Source organism: Branchiostoma belcheri, unplaced genomic scaffold (genome assembly GCF_001625305.1).
Source record: "Branchiostoma belcheri isolate BF01 breed outbred unplaced genomic scaffold, Haploidv18h27 scaffold213, whole genome shotgun sequence".
In the NCBI taxonomy this organism is placed as follows: domain Eukaryota; kingdom Metazoa; phylum Chordata; class Leptocardii; order Amphioxiformes; family Branchiostomatidae; genus Branchiostoma; species Branchiostoma belcheri.
The window spans coordinates 114,504-134,884 of record NW_017803636.1 but is presented as its reverse complement, the minus strand read 5'-3'; the positions used below and the strand labels follow the sequence as shown (position 1 = coordinate 134,884).

Genomic DNA, 20,381 nt, shown 5'->3' with positions numbered 1-20,381 from the left:
GGGAGGATGCAATGACTCGGTACAACAAGAGTAAATTTCACGCGGCATACTGTACAATATTACCTTGATCTTTGAGGTCTCATTTTGCTTTATCGATTATTAAACTGAAAATTCTTACCACCTTATGATAACAAAAACTAGAAAGATAACATTTGCAAAGGAAATGCATCATGTTTACCTTCACATAGTCCACCTTAAAAAACTATTGGTTTGTTTATTCTTACTCAAACACATTCATATGGTTACCATGCAGCCCCTCTTGAACTCAGTTCTGTATAGGATTAAGCACTGAACGGGACAAGGCCCTTGTGTGTCCAGAACTGTGCGGGACCTGGGGCATGGTTCTGCCCACCCACAGGCCACCCCCCCCCCCTACCGTACAGCCCACACCAGAACTTACGTCAGGTTGTCACACACTTCAAAGACATTTATAGTGCATGCAAGGACGATATAAAGTCCTTGCACACTTCAAACACTTTAGGAGAACGATCTCCTAGATCAGTGCGCACGCGCGTTCTGACAAGGCCGCTCTTCAAACATAAGGCACCCTCCCGCGCTCTGTTGTTTATGTAAAGAAGGAAAAAAACGCAAAATACATTACATAATTATGTAATTATTTAAAAATCTACATTGTAACATACTATACACTTATGTGCCAGAATTTGATATGCTTGTCTTTCTTAATCAAATCTTAGAAATCTGTTCTTAGTTTTTATTTTCTTAGTATGAAAAGAAGTAAACATGCATCTCTAGACCTGCATCATCGTTAGAATTTTAAACATGGTCATAAATATAAATGTTATTCAAATAGCCAGCTTCAGACAATTAACTCCTACGTAAGGCGATATATATTATATAATCCTGGGTTGTTTGTCACACGACATTTCGGATCAGCTACCGAAGAAGGCTGACAAACCTGCAAGAACAACAATTACAGCGAGCTGCGTCCGAGTTCTTGCCAAGAAAGTGCCAACTGAAGCTATTCTGACTCACTTGATAGGTACGTTTCTTCCTGTGGACAAACATAAATGGTAAAATTTGCAGTGAAGACAGCTTTTCAAACTTTGTCCCAGGCATAATCTCCAAGCAGATCCCTTTCGGTGGCAAAAAGACAGTATCAAATTGGCCAGGCAGTATCCATTAGCCAGGGAGAAGGTCGCCGGCCACCGACGGGTGGGATAGGGCGGGGGTAGCGACAACCAAAACAACAAACAAAAGAGCACTAGGCATACACACGTAGCTTTATTCTTCAAGCAGATGTTCGGATGCCTTTTTGTACTGTCAACCAAAATGATGGTAGATAGCTGTCAGAGAAGCCTGTCCGTCAGAAAACGTGAACAATCTTTCATCTTAATATGTTAGTTCTGAAGACAGTATCAGTGGTGTCATTGAGATTTTGTACATATTTACATTATTCATAAGAGTACACATTAAGAGGGTCTAAGACAGACTAGTCCTAAAATGTATGTTTTAATAAAATTGCAGAAAATAACATGATAACTAAAATGATCCTTTTAAAGAGAAATTCTAAATTTTCTACTCTTCTGCTCATTTCCTTGTCTAAAGGATGCTACAAACGGTTATAAAAGGAGTACACAAAATGGATATTCAAGCAGCAAGTCCCAGACAATTAACTGGTCCATATTTTAGAATATTATTCTTTCCATTACTTGTTTTTTTTTTATATCTTCATTTTCTTGCCCTGTTTTAACATAAGGCCATGCTGATTTGGTTATATTGATGACATCCGCGCGCGCATGAATTTTTTCCAAAAAAAAAGAAACATTTCGACCATTCTATAAATCGTGCAAAATGAGCAAATGTATGTCGTATGTTGCAAAAATGTATTGAAAAATGATGCTATTGTCATAGAATGCCGCATAGAATGCCGAAATCTATTGAGGAAAAGAAGAAAATGTAATGAAAATGAAGAGTCTATGATTATTCGCCCTACTATACGCTGTGTGTTTAGTCATTTGTTGAACCTTTATGACACTCTTCAATTACATTTATAATGCGTGCAAGAATTATATAACGTCCTTGTACAGTTCAGCAAAACTGCTGAAAAGCGTATTCTAAAAGCACAGCAGCAAACTGGGGGAATTCAAAATGAACTTACTGTTTTGAAAAGCCAATCAGGAACCATACATCTGCCACGTATCTTATTTTAAAGTCACTGTGACAAATTTTGTGAGAGGTGAAAACAGACACAAAATGCTGGGAGGACCATTTGAGTCAGACTACACTTTGTCTCCTTTCTGAACAAAGACAACCTTTTTTATCTTTAAATTATCTTTTAATTCTAGATTCCACAAAAAACGTTTGTGTCGTCAATCTTTGTAGGTGGCAGGACACCATGGGAAGAAAGCTGCGACACTTGCTGATTTTCCTTCTCATCTTCCTGAAAGAGCCCCACATGCCAGAAGCTGCCTGCAGCTGTAAACCATCATCACATTGCGGGTGCATCGACATGAATCTCGGCATTATCTCTCCGAACCTCCCAACATCCATCTTAAGCTTGGAGATGGATAAAAATTCGATCAACATTATATATTCGTCCTTTATGCGAAGGCATAGGCATTTGTCGCATTTGCACCTTTCATATAACAAGATAGCAATGATTCAACCCGGTATGTTTAAAAATCTACCAAATTTAGGATCGCTGTTCCTACAATTCAACATGATAACAATTATTCAGGCTGAAACATTTCACAATCTACCGAGTCTACGACGCTTAAGGCTAGAGAGCAACCATATAACATCGGTTGAGGCAGGTGCATTTCAGAAGCTTCCCAATCTACAACAGTTAGACCTGTCCAACAACAAGATAACAATGATTCAAGCAGGGACATTTCAAAATCTACCCAGACTAAACGACTTGCGCCTGTTTAAAAACCAGATAAGAATGATTGAGCCTCAGGCATTTCACAATTTACCCTTACTGAAAGACTTGTTCCTGACCGACAACCAGATGCAAGCTGGTACATTTGCAAATCTACCCAAACTGGAAGAGTTGTACCTGGACAACAACAAGATAAGAACAATTCCGTCTGGTACCTTTCTAAATCTTCCACGACTAAAGCAGTTGTGCCTGTCCAACAACCAGATAATAATGATTCACTATCATGTGTTTCAGAACCTACCCCTACTAGAACAGTTGTATCTGAATGACAACAAGTTAACAAAGATTCCGGCAGAAACATTCCAAAATCTAACCCAACTAGTAATTTTACACCTGTCCCGCAACCAGATAGAAATGATTCAGACTGGTTTATTTCAAAATCTACCCCAACTACACACGTTAAATCTGACCTTGAATCAGATAACTACCATCCAGCCTAATGCAGTTGAAAATCTGCCCCAGCTCCAAGTTTTGGACCTCCAGAGCAACCAGATGACTGCCATTCTCCCGTCAGCTTTCAGCTTGTTGCCAGCAATTCGTACTATTAGACTTGCCGGGAACCCTTTCGAGTGTGACTGTAAGATGGCTCCTTTTAGATTGAAGATCACGAAAATCCCCTCAAGGAAGTTCAACCAGATAACATGTGACCGACCCCCCAAACTTCGGGGAAGAAAACTTACACATATTGATCCTAAAGATCTTTGTAAAGAGCCAACCGTATCACCATCAATTGTTGATATCCGAACCTCATCCGCAGTTGGCAACACGAAAAGTAATACAAGCCCATTAACATATTCTGTAGGCTCGACATCTTCCACACAGCACCTTTGTAAGCTATCAGAAACTGCTAAAATGCACCATGCTACCGTCACCTCTCGCTATCACTGGTTCTTTACACGCAATGCTGGCTCAACAGCAAATCCTGCAGAAAACAACAGCAAAACAAGAGCAACACCAAATACACCCCTTGCAATCACTTCAGACAAACCAAAATCTGCTCCCAGTGTCCCAATACCTGTTCTCATTGGCTCAGTCTGTGGTTCAGTAGCTGGTATTGTCCTGATTGCCAGGATCGTTCTTACAGTGAGGTATAAGATGACCAGGCAGCCTACTTTAGGGCTGAATCCCGATGTTGTTGTTGGCAACACGAACACGACAGCTACTGTAATGGCCAGTGATGATGGCAACCAGTATGAAGATATTGACAGCAATCATGATCAGACAGGGCAGGGTCAGTCTCAGGCTAACATTCAATCTCTGGAAGTTGTAAGTCTATCTAACGAAGTGTTAGCTGCCTTAAAACCAAATACCATGTACGCAGGCATGGAAATACCACCAAGTGACCCAACATCTACAAGTTGTAACAATCAGACAGGACAGGGTCAGTCCCAGGTCATCACTGAATCCAACACAAACCCAAAAGCTACTGTAATGACCAGCGGTCATGATCAGACAGGACAGGGTCAGTCCCAGGTCATCACTGAATCCAACACAAACCCAAAAGCTACTATAATGACCAGCGGTCATGATCAGACAGGACAGGGTCAGTCCCAGGCCATCACTGAATCCAACACAAACCCAAAAGCTACTATAATGACCAGCGGTCATGATCAGACAGGACAGGGTCAGTCCCAGGCCATCACTGAATCCAACACAAACACCACAGCTACTGTAATGACCAGCGGTCATGATTAGACAGGGCAGGGTCAGTATGAGTCCATCGCTGAATCCTTGGATGCTAGAAATCTATCTTATGGCACTAGACAGACTTCTTCGCAACTAAGTTCTCTGTACACCACAGCAACTGAAACAAATAGTAGCCATGATCAGATAGGATAGGACCAGTCTCAGAATATCACTGAATCCAACACAAACACCACAGCTACTGTAATAGCAAGTGATCATGATCAGACAGGGCAGGGCCAGTCTCAGAATATCGCTGAATCCAACACAAACACCACAGCTCTTGTGATGACCAGTGATCATTACTACCAGTATTAATATATTGAAAACAATCATTTTAAGAAAGGGGGCCTCAGACCAACACTGAAGGTTCCGGGTCGGAGTTTAAATCTGACCAGAGCCTAAGTAAGTGCGCAGTAAATCGCCGGAAACGTGACTTTGTATGGTATGTTTTGGCCGCGATATCCCTGAAATCGTAATATCTGTGTACATATCTTTGTATTTTCTGAAAAGCCTGTTAGTGGAAGCCTTTATAGGTGGCGTAATGTTGGTGGTCCAGCGAAGACTTCCTGGTATCAGTCCGCGCGGATGGTTATGTGGCCTTTTCGCCTGACCGCCGGGATGGTACGTTCTATTTGCGTTGTGGGTGTGTTCGGGCCATCGAAGATAGCGATAAACTTATCGCATCGATTTTAATTAAATTCAAATTTTGGAAACATTAGGTTCTGAGCTTCTTCGAGTACTAAGCCGTTACCCTGGGAAAATTCGTTTTTTCCATGCAGCCATGGTTAGAAATGACGAAAAAAATGACCCCTTACTTAAAAATGTACTTTGATGTGCCTTATTTACCCCTTATTAAGATATCAATCCAGTGTATTGATAAGCGGATCGACTCCACCAAAAGAGTGAAAAATTCCGACCCGCGTTTAGTACAGAAATGACAGCCCGTCGGGCTGAGGGTGTCAAATTGCTCGAAATACGGAAGGAAACTCCGGTCCGAGACCTGAAACCACACAGAATCCAACACAAACACCACAGCGTCTGTAATGGTCAGTGGTGATGATTAGACAGGACAGGGTCATCCTCATAATATTCAATCCCTAAAAGCAAACAAATTATCACCTAAAGGACAAATCCAATACTTTCAGTTTTGGGGCCTTTCCACCCAAAATCCTATTTGTAAATGGTGATTTATTGGTTTCTGCCAACCCCGCACATACTTGCGGTTATATCTGACCCGCTCGATGTTCCACGGCTAGCGCCCGATTGTCCGCTAGGCGGCGCTGCGACTGGATCTGTTACGTCACCGGTTATATTTTGGTGCTAGCGTAAACAATGGCGGGCGCGTCTGTGGACCTGGATCGGCCGTGCAACTGTTCCGTTTTGAGCCACAGACAGACAGTAGTCATATCCTATGTATGCACTATGAAATGTACAAGTGAAAAGCAAAGAACCCAGCATCTACAGAAATGACCAGTGGTCATGATCAGAGTTTGTCAAATCCAGTCTTTGTCAAGGGATGAATAATCCACCTCTTCTGTGACGTCACGTTATGCAAATGACACACGTGACTCGGCGAGAAACTTGTACAAAGACGGGGGCGCCACAACATAATATGATCCACTGCTCACCGAGTCACGTGTCATCTGCGTTAGTACTATATTCTGGATAAGTATGATATGATATATCATTATGTATATAATATTGTATATATGTAATATTGTATATATTGACACCAGTTTGACAATCATTGATATGCAAATACAATCCTGATTTCAATCCTGGTTTCGTTCTATTATGTTCTACTTCGCCTTCGGTCCTATGTTATACATGTTAAGGTTATTGTTTCTAAATCACTTATTTTGGTTTAATTATTTATCTAATTATTTAAAGATAAAATTCTGAATCACTTATTTTAACTTTATGATTTTATGTATCATGTATGTTATTGAGTAACTTTGGTTTTGTAATAATTAGTAATTTGCGTAACTTTTTTATTTGTTACTTTTGTTGTAATTTGGATTGAGATGATTTTGATGTAAATGGCTGTTGTGTGGAGTTTTTACCCCAGGTCAGGTTGAAAAGCGCCCTCATGCGATAACGATATGTATCCCCTCGTGAAATAAATAAATTAAACAAATAAGTTGCTTCTGTTTTTAACTTTGTTGATAAATACTGGTAACATTATTCTTTTTAAAAAATTTTCAGAAAGAAATCCTGGGGCTAAATAACATGCACATGTATATTCATTGTTTCTGTCTGTAGCCTATGTATAGAAGCCTAACTATGTAATATATTGTAATGCTATAACTGTCTATGTAATTGTTAACAGTCGAACCGCAGACCGCTATGCGCATCGGTTCTGCGCAGCTCTCTCTAAGATCTCGTTTAGATCTCGCGCTTCTTTTCCAAGGTAATGTGATCCGCGAGAATCCGCGAGAGTTTGCTACTGTTTACTGTTTCGCTTGTAACTCCGCTTTGCGTAAGTGTTTCCTGGTCATACGTTAATGTGAGATGTCAGAAGGGCCGGCGTCACGCTCAAGGTCGTAGATGTACATTACCGGTGGTGTTTGTTGGAGAAACGAGGTTTCAAAGTTGACCGTGTATGATGGAGATGATTCCACTCGAGACAGGTACCCTTTAGTTTTTTTGGGGGCAAACCCGTTTGCCCTATTTCATCGCCGATTTGGTGTATTGTTTAATAAAGTATAGACCCTCCCTCATCTATCGTGTGTTGTTTCTTGTGGGATCCTGTAGTTGTTAAAATATAGTAACCGATAGTAAGTTGGGCTCATTCAGTCGAATTCTCAACGATTTTTGTTCGAATCGCAAGCTTTTGCCGCTAGTTCTAACCAATACACCTGTAATGTAAGATATGACTGAAATATAGTTATGTTAGCTTGACACCTGTGTACTTAGTTTTGAAGTTGCACAATGTGTATTGCAGCTCGACCTTGAGAAAAGGTGCAATTTCTTTACAGTTTCTTTGCCTTTAAAAATGTTCTGTTAAAAGTTATATTGAACAAAAATAAAAGTGAAAGAATAACGACCAAATAGTAAGCTTCAAAACGATACCGACTTTACGAATGAAAACAAATACAACAACAGGTTGATTTTTCATGACCTAATTTTTGAAGGAGAAATCGGACACTATGACCTGTTACTGTAAATATACAAACATCGGGCATATGTGCTGACATTGGTATAGTTGCACATGAATCCCACTTTCTCTAGCGTCTTCATGATATCAGTCTTACTTGGAATGGGTTCCAGAAAGTCTGTTTGTGATGAAAAAACTTGATTCCTTCTCTTTATGAACTTTCGCAAATAGCGGTTGAAAGTTGAAACATTGTGACATGACCTCTGCGGCGCGAAAAATGGAACGCGCTGCCTTGGTTCCATGGATCGAACGCAGGATGGCTGCTGCGCTGGAGAGGCCGGGCGAACGCGTCCACACCTAACTCCCGCCATATCTTCAACGTCGTCATTTCGCCATCACCGTATATTACTGAAAGAAATTTCTCCAACAGCGCATTGTGGTGCGATGAAGACATGTTGTCTATCCTCATGTTCCTTCTCCTCCTCCTTATCCTCTCTCTGTTTTTCCTGCCATTTCTTTAAATGGATGCAATTTCTTCCTTTTGGGGCTAAATGATCCAACATTCAGTATGGAAGCAGGGTGGACAAATTGCTACAGGCAATTTTTTTATACAGGCTTTAAGAATCGTCCTATTTTGGGGGGGGGGGCGTTTTCCGACAAAAGCTGTTCACAATGCTGGGTGACTCATAAGTACATGTATGGTATGCGAATCAAGAACCAATAGTCATGCTGCCTACATTCATTCCCGGTATTTATTCGCTATTGGAATTTACTATAAGTTAATTCATAGTCTATAGATAGGCATGATTCCCCGTGCATCTAAACATGGCTCAATCGGCCTTGAAATTTTCTAATCACAAAGTTAGGAGGTCAGGGATATTTATTTTTTAAAACTTTATCTGTTTTTACCTAAAAGTTAGTTATTATTGCTATGTCAATAAAATAAAAAAAATGTTTTTTTTTTCCTTTTTGCCCTTTTTATTGCTATTTTTTTAAAAACAAGCGTTTTATTCAATTCTTTTTTAAGAACTGTCCAGCCGCCCGCTCCAGTGACAGGTAAGTAATCTTGGCCGGTAGACTTTGATACTCTTTCTGGGATATCGAGCTGTGTCATTGAGGCTGGTTAACACTCTTTAAGTAATGAAAAAGAATCAGCCCAAAGGTCTATGTTAGCACCAAACTAGATGTATGCAACAACGTAAAAAATTAATCATTAAGACAAATACACTCAATTTTAGCGTTACGTTTTATTGAAAAACTCACGCTTTTTAACATATGCAAAAAAGCTCAGATAAACCTGAATCCCCACATACAAGTTGTATTCTTAGTTCATTGTTAACCACAGTTCTTATCGCCATAATGTTCATATGGGATCAGGGCTGACTGACTCACACTGTTGCATGCTGAAACATGATAAAATGATACATATATGATATATATCTCATATTAGTATAATAGGCGTTATATACCAATTATACGAATATGAGATAAACACACATTCTTGGTCATAATTACTATAATTACACAAAAGCTACTTGTTATCCTAACGCAAAATTCTTTACAGATCAAGAAAAAGCAGTCTACATGTAACAGCTGGACAATTTCTCTTTCCCGGTTGTTCCCCATTGGTCTTAAGACTAACCCTATCTGATTAGTTCGTTAGCTCCGGCTGTGTTTAAATGTCCTCTGAGCTGAATAGATAACAGATGAAGGTATGAATAGATGAAAGTAAATGCAATTGTTACAGTAAAGTTGTGTTTCGGTCTGTTTACACAGGGAACCTATACTTACAAAGTGTTACGGACAGTTTATTTGTTTGAAGAGTTTGATGAACCAAGAGTTTAAAGATAAAATATGCGATCTAAGATATGAGGTGCAAGATACCGCCAAGAAGGCGACTCACTATCTAATAGTACACTACAAGTCTTTCCTGGTTAGATATATAGGTTGTCTGCTTTATATGCTCCATAGGAGCTATAGGCTCCATTGCACACATTCACCTTTGTATGGTATTGATCATACTAAAGATGCAAATTTAGTATCTTTGTTCCACCAGTGGGGTTACTACCTTACTAAAGTTCTCAAAGGACTACAGCCCTTAAGGGCATGTCCTGGCTGCACATGCATGTTACTTAAAGCTGAATCAAAGCATAACAATCAAGTCGCACTCTTTTTTTTTTGGTTGTGTTAAGGCACGTTTACACAAGTGTAATTTACTTGCCCAGATACATGGTCATGGGCACGGCCACGGCAATGCTGATGACGTACATGACAAGGCAGAGCCTGTCCAGGACCTTAGCCAGCAGGGTGTAGTCAGACACCTCCTGCTCGTTCTTCATGGCTTCGGCCAGCTCCTCCATGTTACGGGAGGCGGAGGACACGGCAACCTCCAGGCGTGAGACCGCGGCCTCCAGGCGCGTGGGCGGCGCGGACGGCTGACGGGCTGTCTCGCGGACATCAGCCGGGGTTTGCACGACGACCACGGCCATGGCATCGGCGAGGGAGACGCGGTCGGTCAGCCTCCTGCTGCTGGGACCAGTCTCTCCATCGTGGCTTGCAACCTTCTTCTCTGTCAGATCTCCGAGCAGTAGGCACCTTAACAAACACCACCAAGAAAAAATGATGTTTATGTTTCTTTCTGATACATACGTTCACTCGTATATCAATAGGTATGTCCAAACATTCAGATTACTTCATGTTCAAAGTAGAAGTAATGAATAAAATGTTAAAATGTTACCAAGGTTGATACTTTAAAAACCAGACTGAATCTACAAAGAATCGTCATCTACAAAGAAATATACAAAATCTACAAAGAAAAGATACATGCTAATTTGCAGCTTGGAGGGGTAACAGATGCAGAAAAAAGTTTTTTAAAGTATTAAGTTGCTAATTTGATTCCATCGTATAAAAATAGATAACGAATCTTTCCTGGTACGTTAAATTCACATCAGCCCAAACAAGAGCCTAATAAACCTCCTTATAACTTAAAAACGAAACAACAATAAAGATGTATATGAATTTCACTTGAAGGGCATTTGTCTATTTCTGTACAGTGCTATTCCGTCTAACCTGAGCTAGTGTTACGAATTATAGTACATACCTTGCCATGTAACGGAGAAAGAAGGTCTTCGCCATTGGAGACAGGCCCCCCTGCCTGTCATGAATGGTGATGATGGCCATGGTGAAGAAGAGGAAAAGTCCCATCAGCGCCATGCACACGACGATCAGCGAGGCTGTAACAGCATCCGTGGTTAACAGTTATCGACATGTTCCGGATGAATGGAATCAAGAAGGTATTTTAGTTTCCAAGTAGTTTAAAATTCTAAACTAAGGAAAACATTTACAACATGGTCGCATCTATATGTTTACTCACCGAAAAATGGCAGCGCCCCCTTGACAGGAAGCACATCCGTCACGAACACGAGAGACACGACCACGGAGAGTTGAATGGTCACTCCGAACGAGATCCGGTCCCCCCTGTCCAGTGGCATGACGAATGTGATGACCATCAGCGCCACCAGGATGACGCAGGGTCCAACAGTAGTGGCGATGTGGAACAGCGGGATCCTCTCCAGCTGAACAGTGAAGCACGCCTCCGTCTTGCCTTTTGCGAAGATCATGTCCTTCCGATACCATTCGCCCTCCAGTTGTTGGTTAGACAGGACACCACAGGCACTGCCATCTTGGCATTCTGTGTTCGACAAATCATTGCAACAAACTATCAGCAAAAAATAACTTTTTCATGACAAGGGTAGCCAAAAAGTATGCAGACAAAATCAGATTGTATACTGACAAGAATCCGATTTCCTTAATTTTTACATTGTATATGGGAAAGAACCCATAACAAAACCATAATATAATCACTGAAATATCATTATCATTATTATCATCATTTGTAAACAGTGACCAAATATTCCTGGAATATAGTAAGATGTAGACGGTGACCGGGATGTTCAAGGAATGTCAACCGTGACAAACAGTTGCCAGATCGCTCCGATAAAATATTATATCTAATTTAATTTACATCATTTTTTATTCATTGATTTATATTCATAAAATTATTTTAATATCGACATCTTTTTTATAAAATACTTCCAATTTCATACCGATGGTTGCAGAAAATGCAGCAAAGCAGATGTTGCATTCCATGGTGTCTGCAGGGAAGTAGAAGGGGTCCGCATCACACACGGTGGTGGTCAGGGTTTCTACCCTCCAGATTACCTGGCCATTGCTACTGATCCAGACCGGAACGATTTTTGGTAGGCCTTGGTATAAAGGATTAGCACTGTGGAGTAATCAGAAGTTTTTTTACTAGTTAATTTACTGGTAAGATAACCATCATCTAGTGTCAAACTGATTAAACCATTCCTAGCATTGTATCCCAGTGTCAACAAAGATATTGTCGGTCATTTTGTTAGTTATATTTTAAGGTAATTGTGTAATGTTTGGCACTACAGGATCATTTTTATTTAACGGGTACTTTAAATGACATACAAGACTTAAAATCAGTGTAATGTTATTTTTCATTAATCATCTTACAAGAAAAATGCTATTTTCTGCAGTTCAGGACAGTTAAAAAACAACAGATCAGGCATGGTTCATTCTCGATTCAATGATAATAGTTTTAGAAGACACTACATACTTCCCCTTCAGAGTAAATGTAGGGGTCCAGATGCTGCTGCCAGAGACGCTGATAGTCTCGATGTTGTCGTAGTACTTTGGATCCCAGCTCAACCGGCTGTCCTGCCATGTCTGGAGTAACAAGAGACAAAGTATTACTGTGTAGGTTATAGCAAAGAATTATACAGCAAAATTATAGCAAAATTATGACGAGGATAGCAAAACACATAAACATCGTAATGAAAACGAGACATGATTATATGAATGCGATATTATTCTAAGTGTACAGATATTTGATAACAACGTGGACTTACGAAATGGATGACGACAGAGGCAACCAGCTGCTCCTTCTTTTCCTCCTGAAAGAAAAGTTACAGCATCGGTCAGTTATGTTTTGCTCCCTCCACGAACTGTCTATTTGTCATAAACCAACGAGGATTTGAAATGTGTTACAGATACTGAAACTCACCAAGTCGACGATCTGTTCTACAGATCCATTAAAGCTGATGACGGGTCGGATGTGGTTCTCAATCCGAGTAGGGGTCTCTGCCTCGGTAGGGTTGTCAGTCTCAGCACGGTTCCCAGTGCCGGTAGGGTTCCCAGTGCCGGTAGGGTTGTCAGTGCCGGTAGGGTTGTCAGTGCCGGTAGGGTTGTCAGTGTCGGTAGGGTTGTCAGTGTCGGTAGGGTTGTCAGTGCCGGTAGGGTTCCCAGTACCGGTAGGGTTCCCAGTGTCGGTAGGGTTTCCAGTGTCGGTAGGGTTGTCAGTGCCGGTAGGGTTGTCAGTGTCGGTAGGGTTGTCAGTGTCGGGAGGGTTGTCAGTGCCGGTAGGGTTGTCAGTGTCGGTAGGGTTGTCAGTGTCGGTAGGGTTGTCAGTGCCGGTAGGGTTGTCAGTGTCGGTAGGGTTGTCCGTGTCGGTAGGGTTGTCAGTGCCGGTAGGGTTCTCAGGCTGGGTACGGCTCACAGGCTCAGGTGCCAGGTTGCGATTGTTCACATCGAGCAGGTCGGCTTTCAGCCTATTCTCGAAATTCACTGAGGAAGAGACAATACATACCTATCGTTAGGAAGACACATATATCAACAGATTTTTAGATTAACTTTTGAGATTGACCATGATGGTATATTTTGGCTTTACATTTTTTATTAAAAGAAATCTAATAAAACTTTATAAGTTTGAATGTTGTTCATGCGTTCGATGTGTTTTAAATTAAAAATACTTTTGTGAATTATGACTATTGTTTATTTGTTTATTTAGGACCTTAACAAACAAAGAATCCTAAAAACGCACACATTTGCTCGGGAGCAAATGCAGCAAATGGCTTCACCACATGCCGCGTACCAAAAATGGATCCGTCCCCCTCCCCACACACAGCCATTTCCAATACTCAATGTTATGGTAATTCTTGGAAGAATCATATTATGTAGTTACAAGTGGGCCCATGTATTTGCATGTTGCAGGTACATAAAACCAGACATGCACCAGACATTATGCCAAATCTTTACAGATGACCCCCATAATCATAGGAAACACTGTCAATAAAGGTCAATGACCTTACCTACCACACTGCTACATGTATCTGTAGCTAACTTGGTTGAAAGAATTTTTAAACAAAATTTAAAAAAAAATGTTTAAAAAATGGCAAGGTATATAAAAATATAGGTTATGTGATATATTTCCATTGATTTACAAATTAGTTCCCTCCTTTTTCCTGGCCAAAAAGACAAGTATGTGCCACCACGCAGGTCTTCTTTAATTAATTAGTGAATAGCCAAATAGGAACCACATCTACAAACATGGCCACACCTGCTACTGTCTTTATACTCATATTTGGACTTGGAGCTCCTGCCCCATGCCCAAATATGGTAAGACTCTAAATATGGTAACACATACTGCTATAGTACATTACCAATGACACAGCTAAAAAGTCCAAATTAATCCATTCTAACAGCCTGTAAATATATAAATAAAAAACGTTTCGGGCGATTTGCCCGGTGAAAAAATAAAGATATTGAAAAAGTAGAAACACGAGGAAAACAATACGTCTTTACCACATCACTTCATGTTGAAGCCATAATATATGAAACATGACAGTGCAAAGGAGGTAGAAACATTAACATGCTCATTACAAAGTGCACTCTTATTCAATGTATAAATGGGCTTAAAATATGGGCTTGATATGTGAATTTCTTTTTTTTAATTTTTAAGAATGACATTCCCATCATTTACCATTAAGAAATCATAGAATAAAATTTTCGCATTAATTATGCAAATTATGTCATCAGTTGCATACTTAGTATCTGTTGATGTTCCATCCGCCATAGGTTACATACATTACATGTATGAAAGTACTTTAATGTAAAACACTGTAATTATAGAATTTCCTCTTAATTATGCAAATAAAGTCCTCATTTGTATAATTTGTATTTAATTATGTACATCTATCTCTCTCAGCTACCTACCTACCAAAAATGATGAAAATATGTTGTTCCTATCTGGACTTATTGGCTTTCAAAGATTTCGCCCAAAGGTCTTATTCCCGACAAGAAAAATCTATCTATCTGTCACCAAAAATTCAAGACCATAGCATGTTCAGGACAAAAGATACAAAAATCGGAAGTCCTGCTGCAGTACCAAGGTCATCCACCAGGAGGCCCATATTTGACCTTGACCTTCGTCTTCCTAAGACTTACCAGCATACCAAAAATCATCACAATTCATAAAGGCGTTATGAAGTTATGCTGACTACAAATGTGCGGAAACACAAACACACACACAGACAGACACACACAGACAGACACACACACAGACAGACGCGTCAAAAACAATACCTCCATTTTTCATGGAGGTAAAGATATTTAAAAGAAAATAAATAGGTTTGGCAATAAGCAAGTGTAGAAAATTCACGATAACTCAGACCTAATAGTCCATCACCTGAACAACTGGGCTTGTTATCCTGCCAGAAGCCTCCTTCGACGCATCTCAGTTCGGTAGGATACCCGGGCTTTATGTAGTACCCCTCGTTGCAGGTGAAGGCGATCCTTTCTCCCACGTAGTAGAACCTCTTCATAGGGCTTCTATTGCCGTAGTCAGGAGGACCGATGTCCCAGCAGCCTCTAGTATCTGAGTTAGCATAGGCAATGGTAAGGTAAAGCAATCATTATTATGGGGAAAAGGACCAGAATTGAACTCCGTATAAAAAAAAGGCCAAAGATTTGGCCTGGAGCAGAACAACAGAGAGTTACCAGCTTCACAAAACATCTCTAGATCACTCCTACGTATTTTGTTCTTGCATAAAAATAGTGTAAAGCACAGACACATGTGAGAGACTGAGAGGAATGCCAGTGACTTTGTTAGCTCTATATTACTAATAAGTGAATATCGTCAGATTAGAGTTGTCTAGTATTTTAAATATCAGACACAAATCTCGGGTGTGGTCTCGGGAACAAGGTATGGTTCTTACTGCAGGAAACGACGTCGCATTCCTGCTGGCTGCCATCTTCCACCAGACAAAATGGGCGCCCCAGACCGGTAGGGTTACGGCAGTAGTTGTTATCCATGTTAGCCCAGGGGTACGCGGCTGGGTAGAACCCTCCCTGCGCAGCGGACCACTTCACACACTCTGCCCCGGACTTGGCTGTACTCCGTGTGCCGCGGTAGTTCATGCCGCCACCGTGGTAGCAAACTGAGGAGGAAAAAACGGCCACAAATCAGCAATTTATCCTACAGGTAAACAAATAAATGCACCTCTAAATGCATGATTGTACTTAAATACCAGGGAATGGGAACATGCCAATTACAAATGCCACTGCCAGCGGAAAGTCATGAGTCTATTTTTTTTTTTTTACCTTCGCCGTTCCTAGTCGCTGGTTCAGGGTTCCAACAGCCGTGCTGTGGTGGTGGAAACAAGTCACAGGTAGGGAACCGCTTCTTCATCCGGGTATCAGCCATGTTGAGGACTTCCTCACACCACGAACGGCACGGTAGCAGTGGTTTGTTCCTAAATACACAGACATGTTTAGGAATATCGACATGAGGTTTTCTAACATTTAAAACACACAAAAAAGAAAATGCAATTTAAGCACGAACGTTGACGTTTCATTTGAATATGACCGAACTTATTCCTAACTATAACTGTGGAAATATAAAACTTACCAATACTAATAAAGTAGCGTTTAAAACACGCCTCGGCAACGTGATTCTGTTTTGATGTAAGTGATGATCATGATGTCTGTTTTGGTTATAGTGTGCTTGTTTAAGGATGTTTGCCAGTCATAAGTTTCTCAAGAGGATTTAATAATAAACATACACTTGCGAAATAAGGGTATTCTAGCATATATCCATAAATTATGCAAATTAGGAGCCAATTTTGAATAAATTATGTTTAGTGATGTTCACCTTCACTGAACTTCCAGTATGGCAAGTACTAAATTCCCAGCAATTACCACTATAACATTGTATAGTTCATCTCTCTCTCTCTCTGGTTGTCCATCGTCTCCGATGATGACTTCTGTGCACAGCCCGTCAGGTGGGGTGGATCCTCTGGTGACTTCTTAGCCCAAAGGCTGAGGCACACAGCTTCCCGCACCTGCTGCACTGGTATTCTGTAGTACTAGTAGTTGTTGTTGTCCTATGACGCTTCTCCCTCACAGCTTCAAGGCGTCTCCTCCTTTCCTCCTCGAACGCAGATGTGGCCTTTGTCACAAGAGCCCTCCAGGCTGGCCGATCAGCGGCAGCTGCCTCAAACTCGGATGACTTGATGTCACACCACTGAAGGTTGTTCTTAAGTACATCTTTGTACCTCAGTTTTGGCCTACCCCTACGGCGGGAACCCAGCTTGAGCTCTCCGTACAACAACTGTCTGGGGATACGGCTATCATCCATCCTGCTGACGTGACCAGACCAACGTAGTTGAGCCTTCAGTAGCAATGCCTCAATGCTTGATGATTGGGCTCTGTCCAATACTTCCTGGTTAGTGATTTTATCCTGCCAGCGGATGTTCATAATGGTGCGCAATGACCTCATGTGGAAAACAACAGAGAATGACATTCAACATTGCTAAACTCCAGTCAGATGAACATCTACAGGAGTTTCAAAGTAAACTTGACAGCAAGATAGCAAAGCTGGGAACTCTGGATGGCGGCCCAGAGGAAAAATGGAACCGCCTTAAAGAGTGCATCACAGCAACAGCAAAGTCAGTACTAGGGCCCAAGACACGTCACCACCAAGACTGGTTTGACGAGAATGATGAAAGCATCCAAGTCCTCCTAAAAGAAAAGAGAAAAGCCTACACTGAATGGCAAAACTGCCCAAGCACTCCTCGTCACGACAAGTATAAAATGGTGAAGGCTAGGGTACAAAAACAGCTTCGAGCCATGCAAAACGAATGGTGGGAACAGAAAGCTGCCGAAGTACAACACTATGCAGACTCAAACAAATCAAAAAATGCTGTTTGCTGCCACAAAAGCCATATATGGCCCTCAAAGTATAGTTCATATTAATTATGCAAATTAGGTATTTATTTACAAATGTCACAAGTGTTTTATAGCCCGAACACAGCAGATTTATAGAATTTCGTCATTAATTATGCAAATTAGATGATGATTTTCATAATTGTAATTCAGTTATATCAAGAATCACTTAAGCTATCTACTTACAAAAATACCAGAAAACATGATCCGTCAACCGCTCTTTTAGATAAAAGAAATCGTCCTGCAGTTCCATAACAAGCTGATAGTGGGCCTTTACTCGCGTGACTTCTTTCTAAGCACAAGAGCTACCTTCTATCTAAAATTCATGACCCTAGCATGTCCCAATCGCGAAATATCAAGACCAGAAGTTCCGTCCGCTGCAGTACCAAGGGAAGCCACGAGAGACCCAAAATCCTATAATTTCTGGATTTAGTCACACCCTACGAACAAGTATGAAACCAATCCTTTTGTCGTTCTTGAGTTATCTTGTTGACAAAATTTAATTCCCTACTAAATGCTTTACATGGAATTCTTAGACTATTTTCAACTCAATCGCAGTACTATTCAAACGGGTCCGCCCCTTAGGCGTCGTCAAAAGTCATGATCAACTTAACGAAGCGTGTTTACTCACACGCAAGAGGTCGCGTTGTCTGCATGACGAGACAAAGAGCAGGTAGTGTCGTTCTCTTTGGGTACAGCACATTGCGGGAAAATCACTGTAGATGCGAATTCCCGAAACTCGGGGTGTCGGTTCTGTCCGTTTGTGGGCGAACTGTTGAGCAGCTCCACGGCAGAGGAATTCTGTATCTCTTCAAACGTCGTCTGACCCAGCTGATTGGGTAACATTGTAAGTCTACCGCCGAGGTTGAAATCCACAGGAATCGGCAGGCACTCTGTATATTACAAAACAGCCATTGTACCATTCACATTCTTTAAACATCGACAGGAGGCACTGACAAAGATGTAAATATGATCCATTAAGAATTCTGCCCGAAATGCAAGTTGAAAATTATTTTTGGCAGCATCAAGAAATCATCGGACTTTTACCATAATTCTATTCTTTTATTTCTATTTATTTTCTTGTTACTTCCAATTTTTCAGCATTAAGGGCCACGACAAAACAAATAGTATAGTCAATGATTTGGATGATGGGAGTTAGTATTGTGAGAAAAGCATGCCGGGAGCAGGAGTAAATAATGCTTAATGTCAAGACCTTCTTCCATTGAAAAGAAAATTGAATCTACAAGTAAGGTTATTGTACGAGCAACTGTATGTGCAGGTGAGAACTTAAATGACTTTGTGAGAGCAGCTTACCACAACCGTCCTCGTCACTCCCGTCCGAACAGTCCGTCCTCCCGTCACACCGCCTCCAGGTCAGGGTGCAGGCATGTCCGTGTCCGCACCGGAAGTACCCGAGGGGGCAGCGGATCGCTGTGTAAGGAAACAGCCTGTTAGGTAGAACTGTTACATTTGCAATGTCACCGTAACATGGTCCAGCCCAACTACTGATCTGGTTATTTTGACTTAAACATCGACGTTCAGGTTAATAGTGACCAGCCCCTCCAGCTTGTTCCGTCATATTGTTACATAATTTATTCCAACACCATATATGGTGACCAGTCCCTGGAGGTCGGCCCTGCCACTTTGCTACATCAATATAACCAAACAACAAGGATCACTGTGAGACAGGAGGGACAACCGTGTGGTCCGGGTCATTGATATTAATTTGGAGTTGAAGAAGAGGAAACGGACCAAAATAATGTTACTAATTTGCGGAGGTAAAGTTGACATAATTTTGACATACCGTCCTTTAGCTGGCAGATAAAGTAGGATGCGGACGAGCACGGCGCGTCGTTCCATCCGGCCCCGAGGTGGTTGACACAGCCTTCTCCGTTACTGTTGGGTTCCCCCGGCTGCCACCCAGTCCAGTCTGCGGTTGGGCTGTATGGAGTCCCGTCTTCCCACGCCCACCCTCCTTCTCCGTTCTGATTGTTCAGGCCCAACCAGAAAGGAGAGTTGGGATCCACGGCGTTCTTGAGGTCCAACAAGAAGTCGTCCACTTCTCTGTCCTTCGGCATGGCGATGAGCCCCCCGTCCGCTGCACACACCTGTCTGGCCTGACTGTAGGTTTTGTCTTGGTTGTACGCCTTGAAGCACGAACCCCCGTGAGCGTTGTAACCCATTGGACAAGCTACAGAAATATTTAATCTTTTAAGCTTGTTAAAAATCAAATTCATACAATTTTAGGAAACTAGTTCATAACTGCATAGAGAACTGGTATCCTCCATACAATGACTCTCAGACTCGACTTCCTCTTCTCGACAAACCAGTCACTGTTAAACTATCCCACTCAGACTCAACTGAAGCAATGTGATTTTAAATCGGTTCCCATTGACTGACAGAAACAGAAATTGGCACAGTATTAGCTCTTAACTAGACACCACGATAAGTACAATATGTACCAAAGGCACCATTTGGAAATCTTAGGATGCCCTTCTTACACTTCTTCATTCGGACACAATGAAACGTATATATCTATCTATCTATCTATCTATCTATATATATCTATCTATATATATCTATCTATCTATCTATCTCTCTCTCTCTCTC

General features: G+C 41.3%; 1 protein-coding gene and 1 pseudogene across 1 annotated transcript in view; one reads left to right on the top strand and one right to left on the bottom strand.

Moving 5' to 3' along the window:
* Positions 1-2,356: 2,356 nt before the first annotated feature.
* LOC109469962 lies at positions 2,357-4,903 on the top strand (annotated as a pseudogene).
* A 4,965-nt stretch (positions 4,904-9,868) lies between these two features.
* The window catches only part of LOC109469961, an 18,685-nt gene continuing 8,172 nt past the window's right edge, over positions 9,869-20,381 (bottom strand). The window contains exons 7-21 of the mRNA XM_019768727.1: positions 19,576-19,962; positions 19,086-19,202; positions 18,403-18,664; positions 16,149-16,300; positions 15,764-15,985; positions 15,555-15,563; positions 15,235-15,414; positions 13,128-13,334; positions 12,775-12,851; positions 12,620-12,664; positions 12,328-12,437; positions 11,792-11,970; positions 11,059-11,376; positions 10,786-10,918; positions 9,869-10,280 (exon numbers count right to left, since the gene is read on the bottom strand). Of these exons, the coding sequence (XP_019624286.1) occupies positions 9,899-10,280; positions 10,786-10,918; positions 11,059-11,376; positions 11,792-11,970; positions 12,328-12,437; positions 12,620-12,664; positions 12,775-12,851; positions 13,128-13,334; positions 15,235-15,414; positions 15,555-15,563; positions 15,764-15,985; positions 16,149-16,300; positions 18,403-18,664; positions 19,086-19,202; positions 19,576-19,962 (2,780 nt within the window). The 3' untranslated portion in view covers positions 9,869-9,898. The remainder of the gene's footprint in view (positions 10,281-10,785; positions 10,919-11,058; positions 11,377-11,791; positions 11,971-12,327; positions 12,438-12,619; positions 12,665-12,774; positions 12,852-13,127; positions 13,335-15,234; positions 15,415-15,554; positions 15,564-15,763; positions 15,986-16,148; positions 16,301-18,402; positions 18,665-19,085; positions 19,203-19,575; positions 19,963-20,381) is intronic.